General features: G+C 52.1%; 3 protein-coding genes across 12 annotated transcripts; all 3 read right to left on the reverse strand.

The window, feature by feature from the left end:
• Positions 1–208: 208 nt before the first annotated feature.
• Positions 209–9,459, reverse strand: LOC111185829 (SUMO specific peptidase 3). 2 transcript variants are annotated; one of them, XM_022595794.2, is made up of 11 exons: positions 9,243–9,459; positions 7,675–8,400; positions 5,175–5,414; positions 4,966–5,077; positions 4,449–4,596; positions 4,272–4,319; positions 3,781–3,858; positions 1,648–1,785; positions 1,378–1,461; positions 1,208–1,258; positions 209–755 (listed from the first exon to the last, which is right to left on the reverse strand). In XM_022595794.2, the coding sequence occupies exons 2-11, from the start codon at positions 8,387–8,389 to the stop codon at positions 645–647; spliced, it is 1,725 nt and encodes a 574-aa protein (XP_022451502.1). In that variant the 5' UTR covers positions 8,390–8,400; positions 9,243–9,459; the 3' UTR covers positions 209–644. The 2 variants fall into 2 exon arrangements, with proteins under 2 accessions (XP_022451502.1, XP_089756549.1); XM_089900423.1 differs by lacking the exon at positions 9,243–9,459 and adding an exon at positions 8,776–9,235.
• Positions 9,460–9,905: 446 nt separating this feature from the next.
• On the reverse strand, positions 9,906–13,661 carry LOC111185780 (tumor necrosis factor ligand superfamily member 13). Of its 7 annotated transcripts, none has more exons than XM_022595681.3 (7): positions 12,336–13,661; positions 11,908–11,977; positions 11,707–11,754; positions 11,445–11,563; positions 11,095–11,233; positions 10,709–10,832; positions 9,906–10,268 (listed from the first exon to the last, which is right to left on the reverse strand). In XM_022595681.3, the coding sequence occupies exons 1-6, from the start codon at positions 12,591–12,593 to the stop codon at positions 10,723–10,725; spliced, it is 744 nt and encodes a 247-aa protein (XP_022451389.1). In that variant the 5' UTR covers positions 12,594–13,661; the 3' UTR covers positions 9,906–10,268; positions 10,709–10,722. The 7 variants fall into 7 exon arrangements, with proteins under 7 accessions (XP_022451389.1, XP_022451388.1, XP_089756563.1 ...); XM_022595680.3 differs by having other exon boundaries at positions 10,684–10,832; XM_089900437.1 differs by adding an exon at positions 12,083–12,127 and having other exon boundaries at positions 9,906–10,832.
• A 112-nt stretch (positions 13,662–13,773) lies between these two features.
• Positions 13,774–21,541, reverse strand: LOC111185779 (tumor necrosis factor ligand superfamily member 12). 3 transcript variants are annotated; one of them, XM_022595679.3, is made up of 7 exons: positions 21,262–21,541; positions 21,054–21,104; positions 20,402–20,474; positions 19,679–19,732; positions 19,559–19,594; positions 14,709–14,833; positions 13,774–14,534 (listed from the first exon to the last, which is right to left on the reverse strand). In XM_022595679.3, the coding sequence occupies exons 1-7, from the start codon at positions 21,418–21,420 to the stop codon at positions 14,283–14,285; spliced, it is 750 nt and encodes a 249-aa protein (XP_022451387.1). In that variant the 5' UTR covers positions 21,421–21,541; the 3' UTR covers positions 13,774–14,282. The 3 variants fall into 3 exon arrangements, with proteins under 3 accessions (XP_022451387.1, XP_022451386.1, XP_089756564.1); XM_022595678.2 differs by having other exon boundaries at positions 21,054–21,101; positions 21,262–21,469; XM_089900438.1 differs by lacking the exons at positions 19,559–19,594; positions 19,679–19,732 and having other exon boundaries at positions 21,262–21,521.
• Positions 21,542–24,652: the final 3,111 nt, after the last annotated feature.

Raw genomic sequence — 24,652 nt, forward strand, 5'->3', positions numbered from 1 at the left:
ACTCTCCCTCCTTCCAGCCCTGGCTCCCCCTGCTGGGGGATTCTTTTGGTTGAAGACATGGTCTTGGCACTGTCTGAGCCAGGGATGGAAAGCTGGCCCCCGGGGTAAGTCTCAAGACCCATGAAAGGGTAGCTAACAGCATTGACTGGAGGAAAGCTGGAGAGCATATCCACTAGTTTGAGGCCCCTTAAGGAAGACCACCACTATGTATCTCCAAAGGATCCTTTATTGACCAGAGAAGGACCATGGTATTTATATATATATATATATAAAAAAAAGTTTGAAGATCTGGCAGGCAGTAATCCCATTGCCCGCCCACCACCCCAGCACAGATTTTGCTGCCCCCCCGCCCTGCACATGGAAGGGAGATGACTGCCCCACCCAGGCCACAAGGCCATACTCCCCTGTAGACAGAAGGAAAAAGGGGATTTTCCATGGCCAACCCCTGAACATCAGAAATCAACAAATATTCTCTCAAAGAAAAAAAAATACAGAAATCAATTAAAACATTTAAATATGAAAATCCAAAGGGAATTGGGTGGGAAGAGGCTAGAGACAAAGGGAACTGGAGTTTCTTGGGAAGGAAGGGTCTCCCATGTCCCCCTGCCCATTAATGAATGGGCTTGAGGCCTGGAATACGAGGCTCACACAGTGAGTTTGCAGTGACACAGCTCCTTGTAGATCTGCCGACGAAGTTTGGGCATGTCCTGCTGAGTGAAGCTGAATGGCTGAGACAGGGCCAGGTGCTTGCAATACTGGGTGTTAACAAAGCAGGCCATGAGAACCATCTACTGAGCATCCCCCCCCCAAATCAGGACCTGTGCTACATATTTTGTATGATACACATCTCACTGGATCTTTCCGAGAACATTCCCATTTCACAAAGGAAGCCAAGCTCCCATAGACTGGGGCTCAAAAGAAGTCTGACTCTAAAGCCAGTGTTCCTATTTGATACATAAAACACCTAGTGTTAACAGAGAAAATACTTTGCGTTAGGGGATCAGGAGGCAGCTATATCAGGGCCAGAGACCAAGGACCACACACCCAGTCCCAATGCGGTATGGAGAAACCAAGAGAGGACAATGAAATCAGGGTTTCTGCATTCTAACACAGAAGCTTACTCCCGCTCCCTAAGTGGCTGTGAGCCAAATGAGAGACAGCTTCCCGCCTCCCTCCCAACTCTTTAACCCAACTGGTATCTGCTTACCTGCAACACAAAGGCACCGCAGTCACTGTCATTATTCTGCCTGGCCACATTCTAGAGAATAAAAAGAAGGTAAGCCCTTCTCCTAGAGGAGACCCTACACGTATGGCTTCAACTTCTGCCTCCTACCATGCCCCCAAAACCGCCCCCATAACCCTCCTCTAGAAACTGACCATCTTGAAGTAACCTTTCCAGCCCTGGTGGAAATCCAGCCGGTCTTTCTTCACTGCCTCTGCCTGCAGATACTTGGCAATATGCTATGTAGATAGAGAAAAGGAGGAAGTGATGCCCCTACATTTCCCAACTGAACCCAAGTTGTGGTGGTCACAGGCAGCAAGCCCAGGTTGCTCCTCAGAGCCTCCAAACCCACCCTTCTGCCTGAAATGCCTTGCCACTGGATCTCCTCCCCACATTCTGCCCATCTTTCCCGTTCCCTCTCAAACCTTAGGGCAGCGGCGGTTCAGGGTGCGCTGCGAATCAAAATAGGTGATGGTGCGCCGCCTCACGTCAACAGAGATGAGGGACCAATGCACCTCCAGGTGGATGGGGATTAGCAGTAGCTCTTTATTGAAGATGTCCACCTAAGGAAGCAGTGCTGGAGGTCAGGAAAGACAGCACAGGAATCCTGTCTATTGCCAGGAGGGTTCTAAAGGAGAAGCAGGCAAGGAGCCAAGTGGGAGAACTCAATACCCAGCCCCTAGACTGCGAGGCAAGGCTCAGCATCTGGATGTCTGGATTCTTGGGCTTAAGGAGGAAGGCAGGACGGAGGAGGTGGCGCACAACAAACACTCGAGAGCCCAGGACAGGGCCAGGTACTTCACACACATTAAAGGCACAAGTGCTTAGTAGAGCTAAGAACCCAGGCTCAGGATCCTGGAGCCAGACTCTCAGGGTTCAAACCCAGCTCTGCCATTTACTAGCATATGACCACTTAATAACTCTCTGTACCTCAGTTCCCTTTTCTGTAAGAGGGTGAAAATAACAGTACCTACCCTCACCTGTTCGTTATACAGATTAATATCCATGATACACTAAGAACAACGCATGGCACCTAACAGATGCTCGATCAGTTAACACTCACAACAATCCTCTGAGAAAGTTCGCATCAGGAAACTGTGGCTTGGAAAAGTAAAGTCACTGCTCAAGGTCACAGAAGTAAGAAATGGCAGAGGTGGGATTTAAACACCGGCATATAGAAAGCCAAGTTCTTTCCACTGCATGTCACCCTGCCTCTACCAGAAGAAGGCCTGCCAGGTCCCTGCGGGTGTAAGCTCTTGAACCTGGAGACAGGAATTAAGAAATGCTGGAGTCAACGGCCCTAACTCACTATAGATATTTCCTGGCCTTTGAATCAGAGGGCAGGTAAACTAACTGGACAGGGGAAAAGAACTCCCCCCGCACCGCCAAGTTGGCTCCCCTTCCCCTTCATTATTTTACCCAGGAACTTAGGCCAAAAACCTAAGCATCATCCCTTGAATCTTATCTTTTTCCTCATTTCTCATGTCCAATCCATCAGAAAGTCCTATTGGTTCTACTGGCAAAATTTATCCTAGATAAAACTACTTCTATTTCTACCTTTACCACTCTGGTCCAAGTTTCTCATCTGGACTTCTCGGCTACTCCATTTAGCCTGCCTGCTTCCACTCTTGCCTCTTTCAATCTATCATTGAAACAGGAGTTTAAAACATGAGGCACTTCCCACCCTGCTTAAAACTCTTCAATGGCTTCTCAGAACACAAAGAATAAGATCTACCCTCACTTCGGGACTTCCCTGGTGGCGCAGTGGTTAAGAATCCACCTGCCAATGCAGGAAACGTGGGTTTGATCCCTGGTCCAGGAAGATCCCACATGCCGCGGAGCAACTAAGCCCGTGCGCCACAACTACTGAAGCCCGCGCACCTAGAGCCCGTGCTCCGCAACAAGAGAAGCCACTGCAATGAGAAGCCCGCGCACTGCAATGACAAGCAGCCCCCACTCGCCACAACTAGAGAAAGCCCGTGCACAGCAACAAAGACCCAACGCAGCCAAAAATAAATAAATTTATTTGTTAAAAAAAAAAATCTACCCTCCATGCCTCACGTTATCTACTCTCTGACCAAATTTTCTATCGTTTTCCCTTTGCTCACTCTGCTCCAACCACACAGGCCCTCTGACCCTCAAACGTTTTCTCACTTTGTGTCCCATGTACTTGCTGTCCCCTTTGCTTAGAACACCCTTGCCCCAGATCTGCACAGGGTTAGCTCCTTGTCATTCAAGTCTCAGCTAACAGAGGCCTTCCCAGACCACCCAATCTAAAGTACCCACCCCCATGCTACCACATTACTGTTTTAATTTGCTCATAGCACTTATCACTAGCTGAAATTTAACTTGCATATTTACTCTCACCCCATAAAGGCAAGAAGTTTTCTTTATTTAATACTGTATCCTTAGTGCCCAGAACAGCACCTGGCACACAGAAGACATTTAATAAATACTTGAAAGTTCGAATGAACAGGATTGAGGAAAGGGCTCACAGGAAACAGAACTCTTCTTTAGAGGCAAGGTGTTACACAAGTAGATGTGAATTCATAACTCACGTTTTTGGTCCACCTTTTCACCCCATCATAACCCTTGGTACGGAGTTTATCATAGAAGAAACTGTTGAAGAAATGCACCTGTGCCAATGATACAAAAGAACTGGATGGAATGAAAAGACCTCAGGCCCTCCTGCTAAGTGTCCTCTCCCCAGCCCACTCCATTTCATTATGGCTCTGAGGACTGGTTTCAACAAACTCTAGTCCAACTCACTGAGGGTAAAAACAAACTATTTTTAACCTCATCTTATAGCTTCCCACCCCAATCTGTGGGGTTAGCCATAGGGGAAAAACACTACAGACTGGAGGAAAGGACTAAAATTGTTAAGTTCAGGACCAAGATTACAGACTTGAATTGAACAAATTACCTTCTACTGCCTCTCCCCAGAGAGAAAGACTCTCTTTATGTAAAATGGAAGAGATGAAAGGGACTGAAAAAGCTGCTTAAAACTGCGGGAGTTCTTCCAGGGACTGAAGTATCTGGTTAGGCCTACCTTTTCAGGGACCGTGTCCATGACGAGGTCTCCATACATGTTCATCACCTGGGGAGAAGATGGGAGGCCACTTGCCATGGAGGGTGTGGCATGGGTACAGGGCTCCCCCATGCAGAGGGCCCCAGACACCCTGCTCCCTGAATCCCCTCTTGGGCCTGTTTTTGCACGCCTCCTTACCTGGTCATTGAGCCAGTTCTGTCCATATAAGGTCCCCAGGTCGTCCATGGTCAGCACATGCCGCTTATAGGCAACTCGGAAGCCCCTCACCATGGCATTGCCTGGCATCCGCTGGTATGACTGGATCAGCTGCAGCACCAGGCCCTTCCTGGGTAGGCCAAGGGTGAGGTCACACAAGAGACGAGGGGGCTAGGGCACACAGAAGTACCTTCTACTGCCTAGAATAAGAATCTAAAACTAACCTTTTTTTTTTTTTCTTTTTTTCAGTCATGGGTCCTTTTGAGGACTTGCTAAAGGCTTACTCCCCAGTAAGAGGCACATGAATACTTAGGTACACGTGGTATTTCAGGGTCCCACGTAAAGCCCCTCCCGGTTGGCTCACAGGGGCTTGGCACCTTGCCTGCAGATTCCTCCCCTCAGTTCTAGCTTCCTCCTCCTCCCCGAAAAGGCAGCAGCTTTCTCACCCCATCTCCCCGGTCCCAGCCCTCTTCCAAAGAGCATCTCTTTCATGCCTCACCTGGAAGGTGTAGAGAACTCCTGCTGGAAAATGTCCTCCAGTTTCTCTACTACCTCATCAGTGCTGAGGGGGATGAGGCTGCCATAAGTTTGAAGGAATTCATCCAAGATGCCTGAGTGGAGGAGGGAGAGAGGAGTGAGGTAAGGCCTCCAAACTCTGATCTAGGAGTCAGCTGTGGGAAAGAGACTAGATCCTCTAGGGTTCCTTACTCTGCACACAGGTGACATGCTCCTCCCGCAGGGGGCTGTGCTGGCCAGCTTTCTCCCCAGGCCGCTCAGCCTCTTCTGCAGTGCCCAAATCGGAGCCCTGAAAAAGCTCCTGGGCCACATGGTCCCCGATGCTGCACACATTGCTGATGAGGATGCTGGCATCAGGGGGTGCCAGACTTCGCTCCCCTTCTGGCCCAGGTGGTCCCCCAAAGCCGTTGGGCAGAGTACAAGAGAGGAGGCCTGCAGGGGAGGGGAAACAGAATGGAGGCAAGAAACTGGCTCAGATCAAAGGCCAATGGGAAGATTAAATGATGCACCCAAATTATAAGACCACAAAAAGGATGAATTGAAACAAAATCTACCAATATAAACTCTAAAAGATGAAAACCCTAAAGCACGAGATAATTATGTCCAAGAGGTTATAAAAGACAGAGAGGAAAAGTTACTACAGGCATACCTCAGAGATATTGTGGATTCACTTCCAGACCACTACAATAAAGCGAATAATGTAATAAAGCGAGTCACACAAACTTTTTGGTTTCCTGGTGCATGTAAAACTTATGCTTACTATAATCTATTAAGTGTGCAACAGCATTATGTCTAAAAAAAAAAAGTACATACCTTAATTTAAAAACACTTTGTTACACATGAAAAGATGCTCAACATTACTATCAGAGAAATGAAAATCAAAACGACAATGAGGTATCACCTCACACCAGTCAGAATGTCCACCATCAAAAAGTCTACAAACAATAAATGCTGGAGATGGAGAAAAGGGAACCCTCCTACACTGCTGATGGGAATGTAAATTGGTACAACCACTACGAAGAACAGTATGGAGGTTCCTTAACTAAAAACAAAACTACCATATGACCCAGCAATCCCACTCCTGGGCATATAACCAGAGAAAACCATAATCCAAAAAGATACATGCACCCCAATGTTCATGGCAGCACTATTTACAATAGCCAAGACATGGAAGCGACCTAAACGTCCATCAACAGAGGAATGGGTAAAGAAAATGTGGTATATATACACAATGGAATATTACTCAGCCTTAAAAAAGAATGAAATAATGCCATTTGCAGCAACATGGATGGACCTAAAGATTATCATACGAAGTGAAGTAGGTCAGACAGAGAAAGACAAGTATCGATATCACTCATATGTGGAACCTAATTAAAAAAAAAAGATAAAATGAACTTACTTACAAAACAGAAACAGACTTACAGATATCAAAAACAAACTTTATGGTTACCAAAGGGGAAACTGTGTGGGGGGAGGGATAAATCAGGAGCTTGGGATGAACATACACACACTATTATACATAATATAGATAACCAACATGGATATACTATAGAGCACAGGGAACTCTACTCAATATTCTGTGATAACCTATATGAGAAAAGAATCTAAAAAAAGAATGAATATATGTATATGTATAACTGAATCACTTTGCTGTACCCCTGAAACTAATACAACATTGTAAATCAATTATATGCCAATAAAATAAAAATATTAAAAAAAATACTGCTAAAAAAAAAAAATTAAAAAAAAAAAAATACTGCTAAAAAATGCTAACTATCATCTGAGCCTTCAGTGAGTTGTAATCTTTTCATGGGTGGAGGCTTTGAAATATTGCGAGAATTATCAAAACGTGATACAAGCATGAATTGAGCAAATACTGTTGGAAAAATGGCGCTGACAGACTTGCTCTACTCGATGTTGCCGCAAACCTTCAATCTGTAAAAATGCAATGTCTTTGCATTGCAATAAAGCGAAGCGCAATAAAATGAGGTATGCCTGTACTCATAAACAGGAGGAAAGCAAGAAACACTAGGAATTCAGAGAGATGTAAATTTCAGAAATATTTCTCACCACTATATGCTTAGCACCTAGCATAGTACCTGGCATACAGCAAAGGCTCGATAAATACTCAAATAATTAATAAAGAAATAGAAAGCCTGCCGCAACTCAGACCCGGCACAACCAAAATAAATACACGTTTTTAAAAAATAGATAAATAAATAAACAAAAAGAAAGCTTGAAGTTGTTTAGTGGGGTTCTCCGAAAGAGAAATACTCTGAGTGAGAATGTCACACACAACTGTCCAGGTGATGTACTCCACTACTCAGAGAGATCCCATCCCACCATTATAAGAACGGCACTCTCTAGAAATGTACACGCAGGGGCACTTATCCTGAGAGGCCACATGAAGTGGGACTTCAAGCGGACATGACTGACTTCACTAAACCACGACTCCCTTTCTCATCTATGCACAGGACACCTACTTATGGATCCTGTATCCCGGCCTTGACTCTCTTCCCAGACTTAGTTCCTGCTCAAAACGGAGCTGAAGACATTTCACTGCTGTTCTGGACCCTCCCTCTCTCTGCCCTCCTACTTTCCTTAGACCCCAGTTCTCGCCACAGCAAGAGGCTCCTGGTCTCCCAGGATCTTAGCTCTCCCCATGCCCTCCTCTGCCCCATTCCCACCTTACCCGAGTCAGGATCCAGAGGAGACTTTGGAGTCCACCTTAATCCATCGTCCTCCATGGGGGGCCCAGAGGGCACTGGTGGAGACCCTCTCACCCCATCCTCAGCCATGAGAGCACCTAGCAGACCCAGCCGGGGGGGAGGTGGTCCCCGGGGGGAGTCAAAACGACAGCAGGGGGATGGCACCTGTGGTGTCACACCCCCTTCCTGGGGTGAAAGATGGTTCTTGGGGTGTGCAAGGCTCCGCCGCCGGCCCCGGTGGCGCCCCCAAAGCTTCCAGTGGAATGTCAGCGAGGTGCTTTTTGAGTAGAGCAGCATCCGGAAGGCTCTCATAGCTCTGCGACGGCGCTGTGAACACGTTTTCCGATGAGCAGGGCGGGGAGGGCGAGGCCGCTGGGAGGCTCCCAGCTGACCCCATCTGGGGGGCAGCCTCCAAGCTGCCACTTCCTCTTCCTCATCTTCATCCTCGTCGTCCTCTTCTTCTTCCTCCTCTTCACTAGCTGAGGCATCAAAAGAGGGCCGAGGGACAGGAAGGCGTCTGGTTGGCACTGTGGTCCCTGACCCAGGATCTGGCCCAAACCCTCCACCTGATTTGAGTCGGGGTTTGGGGGGTGGGGGCCAACGAAGACGCTCCCGCCTGGGACTTGAATAAGCTGGGGCTATGCCGGGTCCAGGAGGCTCAGGCCCCCAAGACCCGGTCCCTTGTATAGTCTCTTTCATCTTCCAGTAACCTGTAAAACAAAGGTTAGAGCGTCAGAATCCAAACATCCTACACTCCAGATTCTGCCTCTCTTCCTCAGCACGCCTCTTCTGCAATCAAATGCAAATAAACTAAGGAAAAGAGAAAAAAACTTCAAAACTCCTAACTTCATATCTTCCTAGTTAATATGGTCCACAAGGTGCCCTTCAGAGTCTGTGCCATCATCTCTCTCCTGCCCAGATAGAGGCAAGGAAGAATGGCTAAGCGGCAGGCCTCGAGGCTCCTATTTCTCAGATCCCCAGATCAAACCTAGTATTTTCAGGCTCCACTTCTCTATTTTAGTACCACCAGGAATGTCCTAGTTGAAAGCCTAATAACGGAGAAGGCTCAGTACGGGAATCCTGACATGGTACAGAGACACCTGAGGAGAACACAATTTCCGCAGGAAAACCGTGACCTAGAGTGGGAAAAGAGGTCTCCATCACCGTGGAATGAGTGGGGTGTGTGGGCATGCTCAGGTAGTCTCAGGAAGGAACCATACCATGGCTATGGTTCAGGTGGTAAAATCTAATGGAAAGGGAATGATTTTAGAGGAAACTGAAACAGAACCGAAGCGGCGCTTAGGCAGCCGAATCAAGGCGCGCTGGGACTGAACTGAGCCGAGCTAGGTTGGCCCAGCCCCCTCTCCTGCTCCGTCCCGGGGACCAGAATACGTCCCAGCACCGGTAGGATCCTACAGGTTCGGGCGGCTCGGCGCGCAAGGGCCTTAAAAAGCCCCTTCGAGGGCCTCCTGGGCCCCGGTTAGGTAGGAATGGGGTCCAGGAATGGGAGAGGCCGTGGCAGAGCTGGGGGGAGGGGAGGGGGCGTCCTCACCGGGAGCGGGGAAGCCGGGCGGACAGGCCCGAGGGCGGGCGTCTCCGGCCTCAGGCTTCCCGGCTCATCTCTCCGGCGACGGCGGCTGCCCCGCCACTCCTGCTGTCTTCAGGCGTAGCCGTCTCAATTCAGGATTCCAACGCTTCTGGGCCGCGCGCCGCCCCGCCGAGCCGCCCCGCCGCGGCCGCCTCTCGCTCTGCTTCAGCCTCCACCTCCACCACCTCCCCCTCCTCCTCCTTCCCCTCCCGCGAGCCCCAGGCCCACCGGCGGTGGTGGCGCACAATTATTACGTCACAGCCGGCGAACAGCGCCGCCGCGGCCACCACGCGCCTAGTCCCGCCTGCGCGAGAGCGCAGACGCCACGGGACCGTCCCGCCCATGACCCCCACGCCTGCGCACACCCGCTTAACCCGAGCCGTGGGGGGCGGTGCCTCCACTCGCTCTTTTGCGCCTGCGTGTCCCGTGCCGCTCTCCCGCCCTTCGCCCCCGCGCTGCGTAGCCCTGCGTTCCACGCGCCGCCGGGCCTGAGCTGAGGACCCTGACGCCTCGGTTCAGTGAGACGTCTCGGTCCAGTGAGGCGCTTCGGTGGAGGGCCGGGAGGGCCGGGAGATCCTGGTACGGGGACGGAGCTGAGGCACAGCAGCATGGGAAATGGATCCGAGGTTCCATTTATTCTCTTTTATTTTTTAACTTTAGGCAGGGCTTGCGCAGAAAGGAGAGATCAGAGGAGTGATACAGGATAAGGACTAGGGCGTACGATTTATCCGAGGCTCCCCGGCTCCCCTCCCAGTCCAGAGAGGCTTAGAGTGGCCTGCCGGCGCCAGGGCAGTGGAGAGCGTGAAAGGCAAAAGTTGGCACCCGAAGAGTAATGATGTGGCTGCAAGGGCACCGTCGTCGTTGGGTACCTTCTGCAGACGGGCGCATAATAATTACACCTCTGGAGTCAGTGATGGAAACTGGGCCCCAATAGATGGAGAGAGGAGAGTGAAGATGAGGCTTCTTGTGGAGTGGAGAGGCAGAGGATACCTAGAGAGAGGTGTGGGGTAAAGAACCAGGAGTTTTCCTGAGTGGCGGAAGGAGTCGTGGCCATCTGCCAACAGGCAGGATCATTGTCTCAGATTGCCGCTAGATGGTGGTGCTGTTCTGGAAGCATTCCAGTGGGACCCAGAGCAAGTCTAGACAATGCCGGGCATTTCCCACCCCCGCCCAACTCCCTCAAGAATTTGGGGCTGGATGGAGACTAAGAGCAAGATATTCTACTACCTCTTTAATATCCATGAATTCAAAGTCCTGGGGGTGGGGTTGGGGGGGAGAAGGGAGGAAGGGAGAGTCATGAGCTGTCAAACCTGGGATTCCAGTCAAACCCAGAAGAGGCCTCTGTTCCTGACTGTTCCCTGTCTTTTGTCTAGTCAGCTCTTGGCTGTCTCCAAAATGAACCCACCCTGGTCTTCCAAGCTCAGAACCACCTTTTACAACACAATCACAGTTTCACAAGCCCCAGGAAGGTTCCATGTGGAGAGAGGCTAAGTTTCGCCCTTGCCCGGGGGATTATGACACTCAGGGTATCCCCCTGGTGTAAATGGAAGACACCTGAGAAAAGGGAGAAAAGAGATGCTCAGTGAAGCACGGCCATGAAGATACTCTGATGTTTCACCCTCCCTTCTCCAGCTCAACCTTGTTTCTGCCTCCTGTAAGGACCAAGGTATTCGGTCCTTCACTCCTCAGCTCTGCCTCTACACCCACGCTTCTTCCAACCCCCTGCTGTAGCCCCCCAACCAGTGCCCCCAGGTCAGAGATCCCCTGCTCTCCTCGCATCCACCCTCAACTGCTCACCCACCTCTCAGGCTCTCACCTGCGCTGTAACAGCTATTGTAGGCCCAGTCGGGGTTGGAGGGCATGCTTCGTATACATCGGAATAGAGTCTCCTGCCTTCCCTGGCCCTCCCGGGATACCACCTGACCCATGGTGAAAGTCACATCATGAAACAAGACCTGGCAGGGAAGGGAGGAGATGAAGAAAACGGGATAGTGTGGCTCAGGTCTGGGCAGCCTCAGGAGCCCTGACAAGGGAGCCGAGGAATGAAGAAGTGCCCTCTAAGTTGGGTATCCATAGGGGTTGGGAACCCTCAGTGCTGGGGCATAAGGCTTTGGGAGAACAGGCCTCCAGGCCCTCAGGTGAGGCTCAGGGGGTGTTTGGGGTTACCTGGCTGTACAGCAGATAAATTCCAGCATCCCAGACTCGAATGACATATCCTTGGGCCTCCAGGCCTCTCCCATGCCAGAGAGCTGGTTGCCACATCACCTCTGTCACATCAGAGTCCTCTGGAGGCAAGGAGTGTGGCAGTCAGGGTTTCTGTGCACACTCAGACACTTTCTGCTCTAAGGTTCTCTTGGGCCCAGGTGCCAGGCCCACAGTTCCTAGATTTTGCCTCTCCTCAAAAGCCATTATTGAAAATAGTGCTCACCCTTGGAGGTGATGTTAACGGGAACAAGATGAAGGACTGAGCGCTTCTCTGGGGAGAGAAGGAGGAAATCTCAGCAGCGCCCACCTACCCCCGTTGCCCTGTTGTCAGCCCTCCACCCTCACCCCTGGCTCAGGGTCTCAGTCTCCAAATCCCGGTGCTGCTTGATCACCTCCCACCCCTGCTGCACCCCGGGGGCCTCACTCTTCTGTTTTACTGCTCTCCTTCTCCGGGATCTCTCCCCATTCTCCCGGGCTTCCACGCCATCAGAGCTCTGCTCACGGAAAGAGGGTCAGGGTTAGGCTGAGATGCAAGGGTCCCAGAAAGCCTTTCCCTCAGGCCTCCCCCGCCCCGGGAATGCTTCACATCTCTCCTGCACCTTTCCCCAGCAACCTGAGTCTTGGTGCTGGCTGTCCTCCAGGATCTGTTAGGTACGAGAAGCATTAATCTTTAACAATTTCCTTTCCTGAAATGGTTGCTCCCTTGACCTCCAAACCTGGGACCCTCTCTTGCACCCACTGAAAACTTTGCAGACCAGGCGGCTGGAACCAAGAGGCCTAGAGACCACCCTGCCACCCATCCTTCTCTCCCAGACGCCCTTCTCCCCCAGACACCCTTCTCCCCTCACTCACCTGCTCCCGGGGGCTCAGCCACAGATACCCTTCCCCCTTCTCGGAGGGCCCTCCGGTCCTCTGTAGCCGGCTCACCTCTCTCCTTAAGGTCTGCAGCTCTGTTTGTTGGGTCAGCAGAACCATGGCACAAGCCACAGCCCCCAGAGCCGCCCCCCAACTCAACCAGAGGGCAACTGAGAGTGCCGGCTCTCGGACTGGGCCCCCCATGTCTCCCGGGGGCCCTTTGGGGGCTAGTAAAGAAGGAGATGAGGTCGGCATGAGCTGGGGACCCTGCCAACAGCTGTAGCCTCAGGAGTGGGGTAGCAAGGAGGTGACGGGGAGGGTCGGCGTGCAGGCAGTGGTGCAGAAGGGAAGAAGGGCGTTACGCAAGGGAGAAATAAAAAGGAACTTGAGAATAAAAAGGAGGGAGGCAGAAAGCAAGCTCGGGGCACTGTTGGTGCTCCTGGCACCCCGCTGCAGGGCCAGTGTTGTCCTGAGACCCCTCACCCTCCTCCAGCCTCAGGAGAATTTGTTGTCAGTCTCTCTAAGAAGGACAGGGCTGCCAGTGACACCCAGGAGGAGCGGCCAGAGCACAGGAACCCCAGGGCGGCCCCAGAAGTGGGGGAGGGAAGGTTGGCTGGCTATGGGGCATGGTGCCAGGAACCGGGATGGAGGGACGAGCTGGGCAGCATTGAGGGTCAAGGGGTGAGAGTGGAAGACCCTCTGGCCCGGGCACAGGCGAGATCTCTGGGGCAGTTTGCTGAGAGAGACCAAAGGTGGGAAAGAAGGGGAGGGCGTCAGTGGGGAGGAGAACCAGGGTCGCGGAAGCAAGAAACTGGCTGAGTTCTGGGGTTAAGGCCAGGCCGGGTGTGTTGGAATAAGGCCTGCACTACTCCCTGTGTGCTGAACTTGGCAGGCAGGACTTCCTGTTTCCCAAGAAAAGCTCTTACATAAGGCTCTGGACAAAGAGAGAAAGAGACAGCCCAAGCCCCCTGCCACTGTAGGATTCCTCCCTGGCCCCAATGATGCAGGTGTCCGTGTTCCCGGGCCCTGGCGTCCCGCTTCCTGCCCCTGAGCCCCCATGCTGGGCCTGCTCCCACCCCGCGTCCCAGCCAGGGCTTGTGCCAGCACCTGCTGAAGTCTCCGAGGCTGCCAGGAGGAAGGGCTGCTGTTCCTCCCAGCCCAGGGATTCCCCGCAGGAGGAAGCCCGCCTCCTATAGGTAAATGAGGCCGCTTCTGCTGGACCTTGGGCAGAGGATTGATTTTTTTTCCTGGCAGTTTGCCTTTCGACTCTCTGCTCATGCTTCGGCGTTAGAGGCATTTAGGTCCCCACTCCCAAGCCTGGACATTGCCCTGGAATTCCGGGCGTCCTGCCCCCCACTCCCCAATTCCCAGACCCCCTTCGCATGGCCCTCAGCTACCCCGAGGATGTCCCCTAAGGCCCAATAAAGAGAGCGACCATGACTTATTCTCTTTAATATCCACTTATCAACATTTTGTCACAATAATAATAAAAATAATATCTGTTTTTAAAATCCACAGGGAATTATCAGGGGAGGAATTATGTCTTGGTCTCTTACCCCTCACATTCGGGAACTCCTGGCCTAGTCCCAGTCTCTCTGGCATCCAGCCCCTCTTAGTGCCTGAAGAGGGGTATTCAGGACCCATCGTCACCCAGAGTACAGTAAACACAGTGTCCTGGGGGGCTGCAGCCAGGGTGGGGAGTCAGGAGATAAATGGGGGTTTGGGAGCTAGTGAGGTGGAGAGCTGGAGGTGTGGGGAGCTGTCAGAGACGAGGGGACTATTTCTGTGGCATGGCCATCTCTTGAGTGTGCCCTGGCAGCCTACAGAGGGAGAGGCAGTTCTGGGGGAGGAGCCGCTCAGTGTGGGCAGAGGGGACTGGGGTGCTCAGAGAGCTGCCGTGGGGAGCCAGCGGCCTTGGCAAACCATCGGGAGACCAGGGCCCCCTCAGTGAACTTGGAAGAGTCCAAAGTAGGTGAGGAAGGGGGCAGCCTTGAGATGGGCCCAGGGGAGGGTGCGGATCCGCAGGGAGGACCCTGGCCGCAGGGGCAACAGCCCGGACACCTGGCAGAGACGGAGCTGGGGCCCGAGGGAACTGGCCGCTGTGGCCGAGAACTCCTCCAGGCAGCGCAGGGCCAGCGTGTCATCCACCAGCAGGTCCAGCTTCAGGTAGACAGCCTTCCCCTCGTCAAAGTGCACCTGGGGGGTGGGGGAGGGGGGCAGGGGGCGGAGTCCAGGCCTCTGCTTGCCCTGGGCTCCTGTCCAGCCCAGACCCCAAGCTCCTCCTCCCCCACCTTTAACTTGCCCCCACCCCTTAAGCCCAGCCCTTCTCCCTCAGTTCCTGCTCTACCCGTGGAGCCAGGTGGGGCTTACCTGACAGTACAGGTAGTACAGCCCAGCCCGGGTGACCATAAATTGCCCGCTCTGGCGGTCATAGCGCAGTGGGTTGGAGCTGTTGATTTTGGCCTCTTCCCAGCCACTCACCGTCCCGTCCACACCTGAATGTGGATGTTCAGAGACAGGGGGAAATCCCTTTATATAGAACTTTCTCACACTTCCCAGCCACTGAGTTTATAAACATTTGGGCCTACCTTACCCAGAAGATATCTAGAGGGCCCAGGGCAAGGGAGGCGCCAGGGCCTAGGGAGCTGGGAGTGTAATAGGAAGTTCGGTGAAGAAACCCAACGTATATGACCAGAACCAAACAGGGCAAGTTGTCACCAGCCACTTCTGGGGAGAAGAGGAGGATTGAAGAAGCATTGGGGGCTTTTATAGTTTGTGTCTGTATTGTTTGCTCTTCTACTTGGAGAATGTATCAATACATTACTTGAATCATACATTACTTGGATTATTAAAATTAAAAATAAGAGAAAAGGAAAATATGGGAAAAAAAGCTAAAAAGAGGGGAAAAAAGAAAAAAAATTAAAAATAATAAAATGGTACCCAAATGTCCATCCATTGATGAATGGATAAGGAAAATTGTGTTAAGTCCATACAATGAGATATGATTCAGCCATCAAATGAAATGCAATAATGGGACTTCCCTGGCGGTCCAGTGGTTAAGACTCTGCACTTCCACTTCAGGGGTTGCGGGTTCGATCCTTGGCTGGGGAACTAAGATCCCACAAGCCACGCGCTGGGGCCAAGGGGGAAAAAAAAAAAAAGAAATGGAATACTAATACATACTACAATATGGAGGAACCTTGAAAACATTATGCTAAGTGAAAGAAGCCAGTCACAAAGGATCACGTATTATATGATTTCTATGAAATGTCCAAAAGTCTAGAGTGAGGGTAATTGCAAATTGTAAAGAAGATAAATATTCAAATGACAGAGCAGGGTCTCAAGTGGCTTCCCAGGTCCTCTATGGGCTGCCCCTGTTTACCTCTCGCATCTAATCTCACACATTCCTCCAAGTCACAAGACTCTAGCCACTCCAGCCCACTTTCTGTTCCTGCGGGCGCACCAAGCTCATTGTTTCCACAGGGCTTTTACTGCTCTTCCCTCCCCACAGGATTCCTCCCCTGCCTGGCCCCTTCTGTCAGACTGGTCCCTCTGAGAGACCTCCCCAGTCCTCCCAGCCTGAAATAGCTCGTCTCCAATAATCTCTCCTCCACTCACCCCGTTTCTCTCACAGCAGTCACCAAGGAGGGAAATCATTTTATTTCCTTCTGTGATAGTTTGGGGTCTGACTCCCCCAGGGGACAGAGGTATTGGTCTTGTTACTGCACCCCAGCCCCTGGAGCTGGGCCTGCCCTGAGTGGGCACCAAGCACACGCTGGTGGGAAGATAGAGGGAAGGAGGTGGCCGTGGCAACAGCTCTCTCTTGTTTGGGTCCATAGGCCACTCTCCAGGGCTTCATTGGCTTCATCTCAGTAGCCCGGCCAGCTTCCTTCCCCAGCAGCCCCACCCTCTGCCTGCTCCGGTGCGCTATCCTTGTTGCTTTCTCAAGGAGAACATAATGCTCGCTGGGCATTTTCATCCCCACCTAGGGGTTCCCTTGGCCTTTATTTTGCAGACTCCAACCTGAGCCTCCAGCCCTGCCCTTTCCTGCCCCTCCTGACACTGCTACCTGCCTGCCATCAGAATAGCCCCTGGCACCTCACACTCACCTAGATCAAAACTGAGCCTGAAAAACAAAAAAACAAAAAAAAACCCAAAACTGAGCCTGGTCCTCCCCTGTCCCAAATGTGCTTGACTGTCTGCATTCCACATTGGGTTCCTGGTTCTACCTCTTACCAGGCACCCAAGCCACTCTCTCCTTTACCAGTTTCATTCACTGATCACCAGTTTCTAGCAATTCTGCCACCTAAACGGCTCTGTCTCCCTCCCTGGTCTGGCCCCTGCCACTTCTCACTGGGACTCTTCCCAGCCTGCTTCCTCTTTGGACTCCCTGTTTCCAGTCTTGCCTAGTCCAGTTTACTGGCTACGCGACACAGAGCCACAGAGTGACGTTTCTAAAATGCAGATGCGAGCCTGCCTCTCTTGTTTTGACCTCAGGATAACTTCCAGATTCCATTTGTGACCTGGCTCCATATTCTTCTCTGGCCTCACCGCATGTTGCTCTTCTAGTTCTGTCTTGTCAGCCACATCGCGCTGCTCCGGTCCCCCAGCCTCATCATACTCTTGGCAGACTCGGGGCTTTTGCACAAGTGGCCCCTGCCCCCCCCGTCCATCTCACACTCACACTTCAAGGCCCACACCTTCCTGGGGAAGGAGTCCCTTACCCCATTGTAAAGTGGTCTCCTCTGTGCCGCCACGCGCCTCTGGCTACTTTCTTTACTGTTGTTGTTGTATCACATTGTAATTTACAAATTTATATGCTTGTCTCTTCTCCTGGACAGCAATTCCTTGTAAAGAGGTCTGGGTATTATTCACTGTGGGCACCTAGCCGGGTCCTTACAAACAGTGGGATCTCAGGGCATGTGTGTTGAGTCAACGAATGAATGAATGTCTGGGTAACCGATGAAATAAATGGTCCATACAGAAGGGAGGAAGGTGGCCTGGGGCAGGAAGAGTAGGGGGAGAGAAGGAGAGAGGGCATTCCTGGCTAGGGAACCAGTTTGAGCTGGTTGTGGCTAAGGGCATGGTGTGTCTGGGACCGTGGTGTCACTCAGTTTCACAATCACAACTCATTCCTTACTGCATGGCAGTTGTCCTTCTTTCCCCCACTACGCTTGCTTTAGCACCATCTCTCTTGCCGCCCTCGTTCTCCAGAGGACCTAGAAGTCATCAGGTAAGGGCTCCCCCACGTCCTGCCACCGAAACCACAAACCAACCTGTTCTCATGTTTGCCATTGAGCCTCTTATGGTGATGGGATGATGTGTCCTCTCCTCCTTCTGGAACCCACCCCCTCCCACCTTCTTGATGTTGCCCTGCAGGTTTCCCCACCCATGCACCAGCAGTTGCCTCTCACACAATGTCTGGAACACAAGCACACACTAGCTGGGTTCAAATCCTGGCTCCACCTCTTAGTATCATCATGACCCGGAGAAGTTACATCACCTCTATCTGTAAAATGGAGATGATCGGATTATCTTCCTTTCAGGACTGTTCCGAGGATTAGATGAGATTAAACACTGAATAAGAATTAGCTAAGACTCATGCAGTATTGTTTACCACTAAAAAGACCAAACTTTTCCTTGATTCACATCCTCCTCTACCTCCTGGCCCATTTCTCTGCTCCTGTCACAGAGAAACTTCTGGAAAGGGTTGTCACTGTCTCCGATTCCTAGTTCCCATTTTCTCTTAACCTAATCCATGCTGGCTTCCATCCTAACCACACCACTGACACCGCCCTTGTCAAGGTCACCAGTTGACTTTTAATGTTACCAAACCCAGCGGTCATTTGTCTGTTCTCATCTCATGTGACTGGTCATCTGCATTCAACACAGACAGCCACATCCTCCTTCTTAAAACTGTGTCGTCCCCCCCCGAGACTCCTGGACACCACCCTCCCTGGGTTTCTTCCCCTCTCTCTGGCTGCTTCTCAGTCTCTGCTGGGTTCTCCTCCTCTGCTCCACTTGTAAAGGTCCAAGAGCCTCAGGGCTTCACTTGTGGAGCCCGTCTTTCCCCTAGGTGTCTCATCCAGACCTATAGCTTTAAATACCCCCATCTGGTGAGGACTCCTGACCCTACACATCCTGCCCAGGATGTGTGCTCTACCGTGTGCGGCCATCTATTTGTGAAACTCACTCGTTTATTATTATGTATCCACTTAGTTATTATTAGATCTCAAATTCAATTATTAATTTACACACCTCGCAACCTATTTCCTCCCTGGTTAACCCCCATTTTAATAAATGGACCATTATTCTCAAAGATGCCCAAGTTAAAAATCTACAAGTCATTTCTGATTCCCCCCTCTCCCTTATCCTTCTCATCCCCACAGCAAACCCTATCTTCAAGCCACACGCTGAATCCATCTACTTCTCCCCATCTCTGCTGCCAGACCCCTAGACTAAGCCACTCTCATGTCTTGCCTCCTGACCTCTCACATGGAAGAGCATTCCAGGTGAGAGAACAGGATGTGCAAAGTCCAGACGAGGCACGCTGATGGGGAGGGGGTGTCAGCCCAACAAATGTGGAGAAGGCATAAGGGTGTGCCAGGAAAATAGGTTGAGACCAGACCAGGGAGAGGCTGCAATCCAAGCAGAAAAGCAACAGAATAATGGAAGGCGGGCTTCAGGGGGGCTTGGCTTAGCAACACAGGTGGGACAGAGTAGGGGCGGGGAAAGTCTAGAATGGGGAAGGGACTGGAGAATGAGTTTGAGGTTCCGAGGTCATGGCGCTGAGGTGGGGAGTGGGGTAGGGATGGAAAAGAAGAGCAGAGACTGGAAACATTTGGAGAAAAATGATCAGAGCAAGAAGACTCTTGGAATATGGAGAGGAAAGAAGAGGAAAAAAAAAAATCAAAGATGCTTCTTGGAGACAAGCAAGGGCTAAAGGATAAGCTGGGCTGGTGGTGTGGCGGGGGGAATCTGCCTGTGCTCTGGGAGGGGAAGGGGCCTCCCCCAGGGTCCTATGTCTGAGTCACGGAGAAAGTTCAGGTTCGGGAGCTGAGAGAAGCGAGCCCTAAGCACTTTCCTGAACTGGCTTCTGGGGTTCTGAGGCTGAAGGCGGGGATGAGGGTGGGAAGTCAAGGTTTTGGGGGGGGCCTTTGTCTAGAAGGCCAGTGCTATGGAGGTCAGGGAAGAGCTCAGAGGTGGGGATGGGGTCTCACCCGCCTGCGCTCCGTCCTGTCCCGGTTGTGGGTGAACTGTAAGACACAGGAAAGGGTTGGTGAGCCCTGCCCTGCCCCTCTGCCACCCCTTCTCCCTGGGCATGGCTCACGGTCACCCACCTTCATAGTGGGCTGCAATCGCTCTGCGCGCCCGTGGTTTCCGGCCTTTAGGTGCTGAGAATCAAAGAAAGACAGAGGGGCAAAGCAGTCCCCACGTCTAGAGGGGCCAGGAGCTGCTCTCTCAGCCCCATCCCCCTCAAAACCCTGGCATCCTTATTCTCGTCCAGACTCCTGGCCTCAGAACCTCAGGCCTTATCTTCCTCCATAGGTAGAGCCGCTGATAACTTATTATCCAAACTGGGATGCTTCTGAGAGCAATAGGGGTGTTATTAATCATCGCTCTGAGCCAACAGGTGTAAGCCAGGACAGCCCCCTGCAAACCTGGATACGTGGTCACACGGTCACCCCAGTCATAAGTCTCTTTGCTTCTTGGGCTTCAGGCCTCTGACTCCCCCACCTCATCTTCATCAGGACCCCAGGGGTTCTCCTAATTCCTGGCCATCCCACCTTCATATCTGGGGTAGGGTCTGAAGCGAGAAGCAGGTCTATGCCATGGAAGGAGCTTCAGAGGGAGGGTCAGAATTCTAGGTTCGAGTTTCCATGACTCTGAACCCCCCATTTACTCTCAGTGCCTCAGTTTCTCTATCCGTAAATGAGGATAATGGGTTTTGCTCTGCCTGCTTCACGGGGCTGTTATGATGAACAAAAGCAATAATGAGTCCAGAAGCCACCACAGACCAGCCGCTATTATTATTCCTGAGGTTGGGATAAAGGGCTGCTCACCACTCCTGCGAGGCCGAACCAGTTTCAGAAAAGGCAGGGTATCCTGGCGCTCCTCTGTCTGGGGATTCAGGTCCTAGGGACATTAAGGGCAGGGCTAAACCAGGATCTTGCCAGGGACTCCCAGAGACATAAACTGAGACCGACAGGGGGCCCGTCACGAGAGGCCCCAGCCAGCAAGAGGCACAGAAGTCTTAGGGAGGGACCGAGCCTCTCAGCCAAGAGTGGCCAGGGCCACAAGGAGGCAAGCTCCAGGGTCAGGCCGCAGCCCTCGCCCCCCTTCCCACAACCAGCCACATCCCCCTATTCTGCTCCGCCCAACCAGCCATTGGTACATTGCACACACGCCCACACCCAGTCAGCATGCACAGTGGGTACACGCACCACACACACAGCCAGCATCCCTCTCCCACACAGACTCCCACACACTCGCACTTCCACCACGGCCACTAAACGCTTCGTACTCGGCTGACACAAGCGCGGCACAAACCCCTCACACACAGTTGTCACCCTCTCTCTCACGTACCCATGCCCCACGGCGCGGCTGGTGCACACCCCCGCACACTGCTGGCACAACCGGGGCACACCCTGCACCCTCAGCCGGCACACACTTCCCATGCCCAGCAGCCCGAGGCCAGCACCCACCCCCACTCACCAGCGGGTCGGGGTCCTCCTCTGCCACCAGCTCCCCCTGGGAAGGCTCCTGCTGGGAAGGAGGCAGCGTCACCCTGTCCTTCTCCACCTGACATCTCACCCTCCACCCATCTTCCTGGCCCCCTGCCCTCGGCCCACCCGGCCCCATCAGCTGCTCGGCAGAGTCCGCTCCTGATCTGCCCAGGGAGGGGTGTGCAGGCGGGCCTCACCTGGGCAGACAGCGATGCCCGGCTCCCCAGGCTGACCACGGCCAGCAGGAGGCCAAGGCAGGCCAGCGCCAGGCCCAGGCCCAGCACGAGCGGGGCCAGCAGGGCGGTGCCCGGCTCCCCCCGGCGCCCCCTCCGCCTCTGGCTCCGACGGGCGGCCATGGGGGCGGGGGGCTGTGCCTGCCTCACCGCCCCCCCATCCCGGGACCCGAGGGATCGGGGGAGGGGGAGCCGGCGGGCGGATCGGGCTGGAGAGAGGGAGGGGCCAGGGAAACGGGGCGGGAGGGGGTGTGTGTGTGATGAGGACAGGAAGCCGGACACTGTGTGTGAGATTAAACTCCGAGCCCGGCCGAGAGCAGTGCACGGGGCGGGACGCGCGCCGCTCCGCGTGCAGACCACAGAGCGAGTCCCGGCCGGGGGCACGCACCGCCCGGGCGTGGAAAAGCGGGGCAGTGTTTGTGTGAGTGCGCAGCGGGCGAGATGGGGTGTGCGGCTGAGCGCCCTCCACGCGGCCGGCCGGCGGGAGAGAGGCAGCGAGGGCTGAAATGAGCAGAAACTCCACTCGGGCTGTGTACGGGTGGCCGGGGCGACAGCACTGCAGCTCCTGCAGGTCTAGTCCTGCCCAAGCGAGATTGCTAATTTAGGCCTCCAGACCAAGGTAACTAGGCAATCCCTCAGTCAACACGGTTAGAGGCCAAGGCGCATTTGGATTTTAGCAGCTGCACCGAAAGACGATTCTTTCCTGTAAGTGACGGAAGGAGCCTGAGGGCATCCATTAGCGCGGGTTGGGTTTTCACTTCTTTTAGCAAATCAGTTGGTAGTTGATTTAAACCCAGGGGTCATGCAGCTGGGGAGAGCAAGCTTCTAGACCTGTGTGCCAGAAACATCGCCCCCCAACCCCGCCAAGTGTGTTCCCCAAATGCACTTCTCTGGAAACACAGAAGCCACTTAAACAAATAATAGGGCTAACCTGAGCTCAAGTGGAGCTACAAGAACTCTTTAAATTTAACGTGGCGCAAAGCCACGTTAGCAAAACCAAAACGTAATACCTAACCTAATTGCAGTTACAGCCTCTCCCAGGAGTTGAGTTTTCAACCGATGAGTCTGGAATTTCCTGATCCACACTAGTGAGGTAGTCTCCAAAAGACTCCTGCCCTTCCTGGCCCAAAGGGAAGGGGACCTTGCCTGAAACAATCCTTTCTTTTCTTTTGCTAATAAATGCTTTGTCCCTATAAAAGATCCGTTCGGTTCAACTCCTCAGAGGCCTTTCTGCTTGTTAAATGGGATGCTGCCCGATTCATGAATGTTGAATAAAGCCAATTAGACCTTCAAATTTACTCAGTTGAATTTCGTAAAAGCTGGACCCTTTTTGCCATGAAAACACTTTTGTAAACAGTAAGACTCTCCAAAGTTCATTTAAACTCTGCAGTATTCACCTCTGCATATTTGCAAAGAGAAGTACTGGATTAGAAAAAACTCTGTTGCAAAAGTCATAGTTAAACAACAAGGTAAAGCAGTGGTTCTGAACAAGGTAAGGATGTGGAGACCCTTCTGCCTTCCCCCTCTGCTCAGTCCTGCCCGCTCCCCCGCTGCCCTCCTGACTTGGTTTCTCTTCCATTGTGGAACCTTTCTGAACCACCTTCCTGCTTCAGGGTCTCAACACCAGTTATTCTCCTTACCTGGAACGCTCAGACCACCCTCACCCCCGGCTCAAGTCACTTCAAAGAGAGTTTTCTAGATCATTTTTTTAAATTAGGTTCCCAACTTCCCCCGTTCTCTATCCTTTATTTCCTTCTTAGTTATTTTGTAATGATCTGTTTGTAATTTGTAATGATCTGTTTGGCTACTATCTCCCCAACTACATTGTAAAATACAAATTACATATTTCCTGGTTTATCTGCTTATCGTCTATCTCTAGAATGTAAACTCTATGAGGACATCAGTCACCACTGTGCTCCCAGCACTTTGTCAAATGCTGGCTCCCCAGATATCACGAGAGCAACCTCGTGATATCTTTTTGACAAGATAAAGATATCTCTTTATTGGCAAGATAAAGCCAGGTTTATTGCTTACCCCTTGACAGTCTGACAACACTTCACAGGGAGATGAGTAAGGCCATGACATTTATTGAGACTCTGAAATCTCATTTAAAGGGGGAGAGTCTTTCCATCATGGGGTAGGAGCGGGGGTTGATTAGGGTTGGGGAAGGGTCATGGCGTAATAGTTTAGAATGAACACAGAATAATGAGAATTTTGAGGTGAGGGGTTCAAACAGTCTTAGGGTGCAAACTGTCAGCAATAAATAAGCAATAAAGTTAATTTGCAATATTCATCTTTCTGGGCAAGTCTCTTAGAAAAATGTTATGCCAATGAAGGCAGTGGAATAGTCACGTTAATATCAATGTTAAGGGACTTCCCTGGTAGCGCAGTGGTTAAGAATCCACCTGCCAATGCAGGGGACATGGGTTTGAGTCCTGGTCCAGGAAGATCCCACATGCCACGGAGCAGCTAAGCCCGTGCACCATAACTACTAAGCCTGTGCTCTAGAGCCCGTGTGCCACAACTACTGAAGCCTGCACACCTAGAGCCCATGCTTTGCAACAAGAGAAGCGATCGCAATGAGAAGCCCGAGCACCACAACGAAGAATAGCCCCCACTCGCAGCAACTAGACAAAGCCCGTGCGCAGCAACGAAGACCCAACGCAGCCAAAAAAAAAAAAAAATCAATGTTGGGACTTCCCTGGTGGCACAGTTGTTAAGAATCTGCCTGCCAATGCAGGGGACACGGGTTCGAGCCCTAGTCTGGGAAGATCCCACATGCCACGGAGCAACTAAGCCCGTGTGCCACAACTACTGAGCCTGCGCCCTAGAGCCCGCGAGACACAACTACTGACCCCGTGTGCTACAGCTACTGAAGCCCGCGTGCCTGGAGCCCATGCTCCGCAACAAAGAGAAGCCACCGCAATGAGAAGCCCGCGCACCGCAAGGAAGGGTAGCCCCCGCTCGCCGCAACTAGAGAAAGCCCGCGTGCAGCAACAAAGACCCAACACAGCCAAAAATAAATAATTAATTTTTTTAAAAAAATCAATGTTAAGCTGAATGAGTATCCCTGGTTTCAGTTCTCAACCTACATAATAGATGCTTAATAAACATTTGTTGGTTGATTGAACGGAAAGCCCCAAGGGGACAGGGCCGACATGTCTTCTTCTCCTCTGTTTGTACTTGGTGACTAGCGAAGTATCAGGCAAACAGGGAGCACTCAATAAATATTTAATAAATGAATGAATGGACAGATCTTTATTGGGGATTCTAGTGGTTCACATTTAATACAGGGAGAAGGAAGAAGCCCAGGAGGCTTTGGTGGAAAGCCCAGAAGGAATTCTGGTCATTTTCA

The sequence above is a fragment of the Delphinapterus leucas genome, chromosome 19 (assembly GCF_059928025.1).
Source record: "Delphinapterus leucas isolate spDelLeu-1000000601 "Yukka" chromosome 19, BTC_Dleu_Yukka2, whole genome shotgun sequence".
Taxonomy (NCBI): Eukaryota; Metazoa; Chordata; class Mammalia; order Artiodactyla; family Monodontidae; genus Delphinapterus; species Delphinapterus leucas.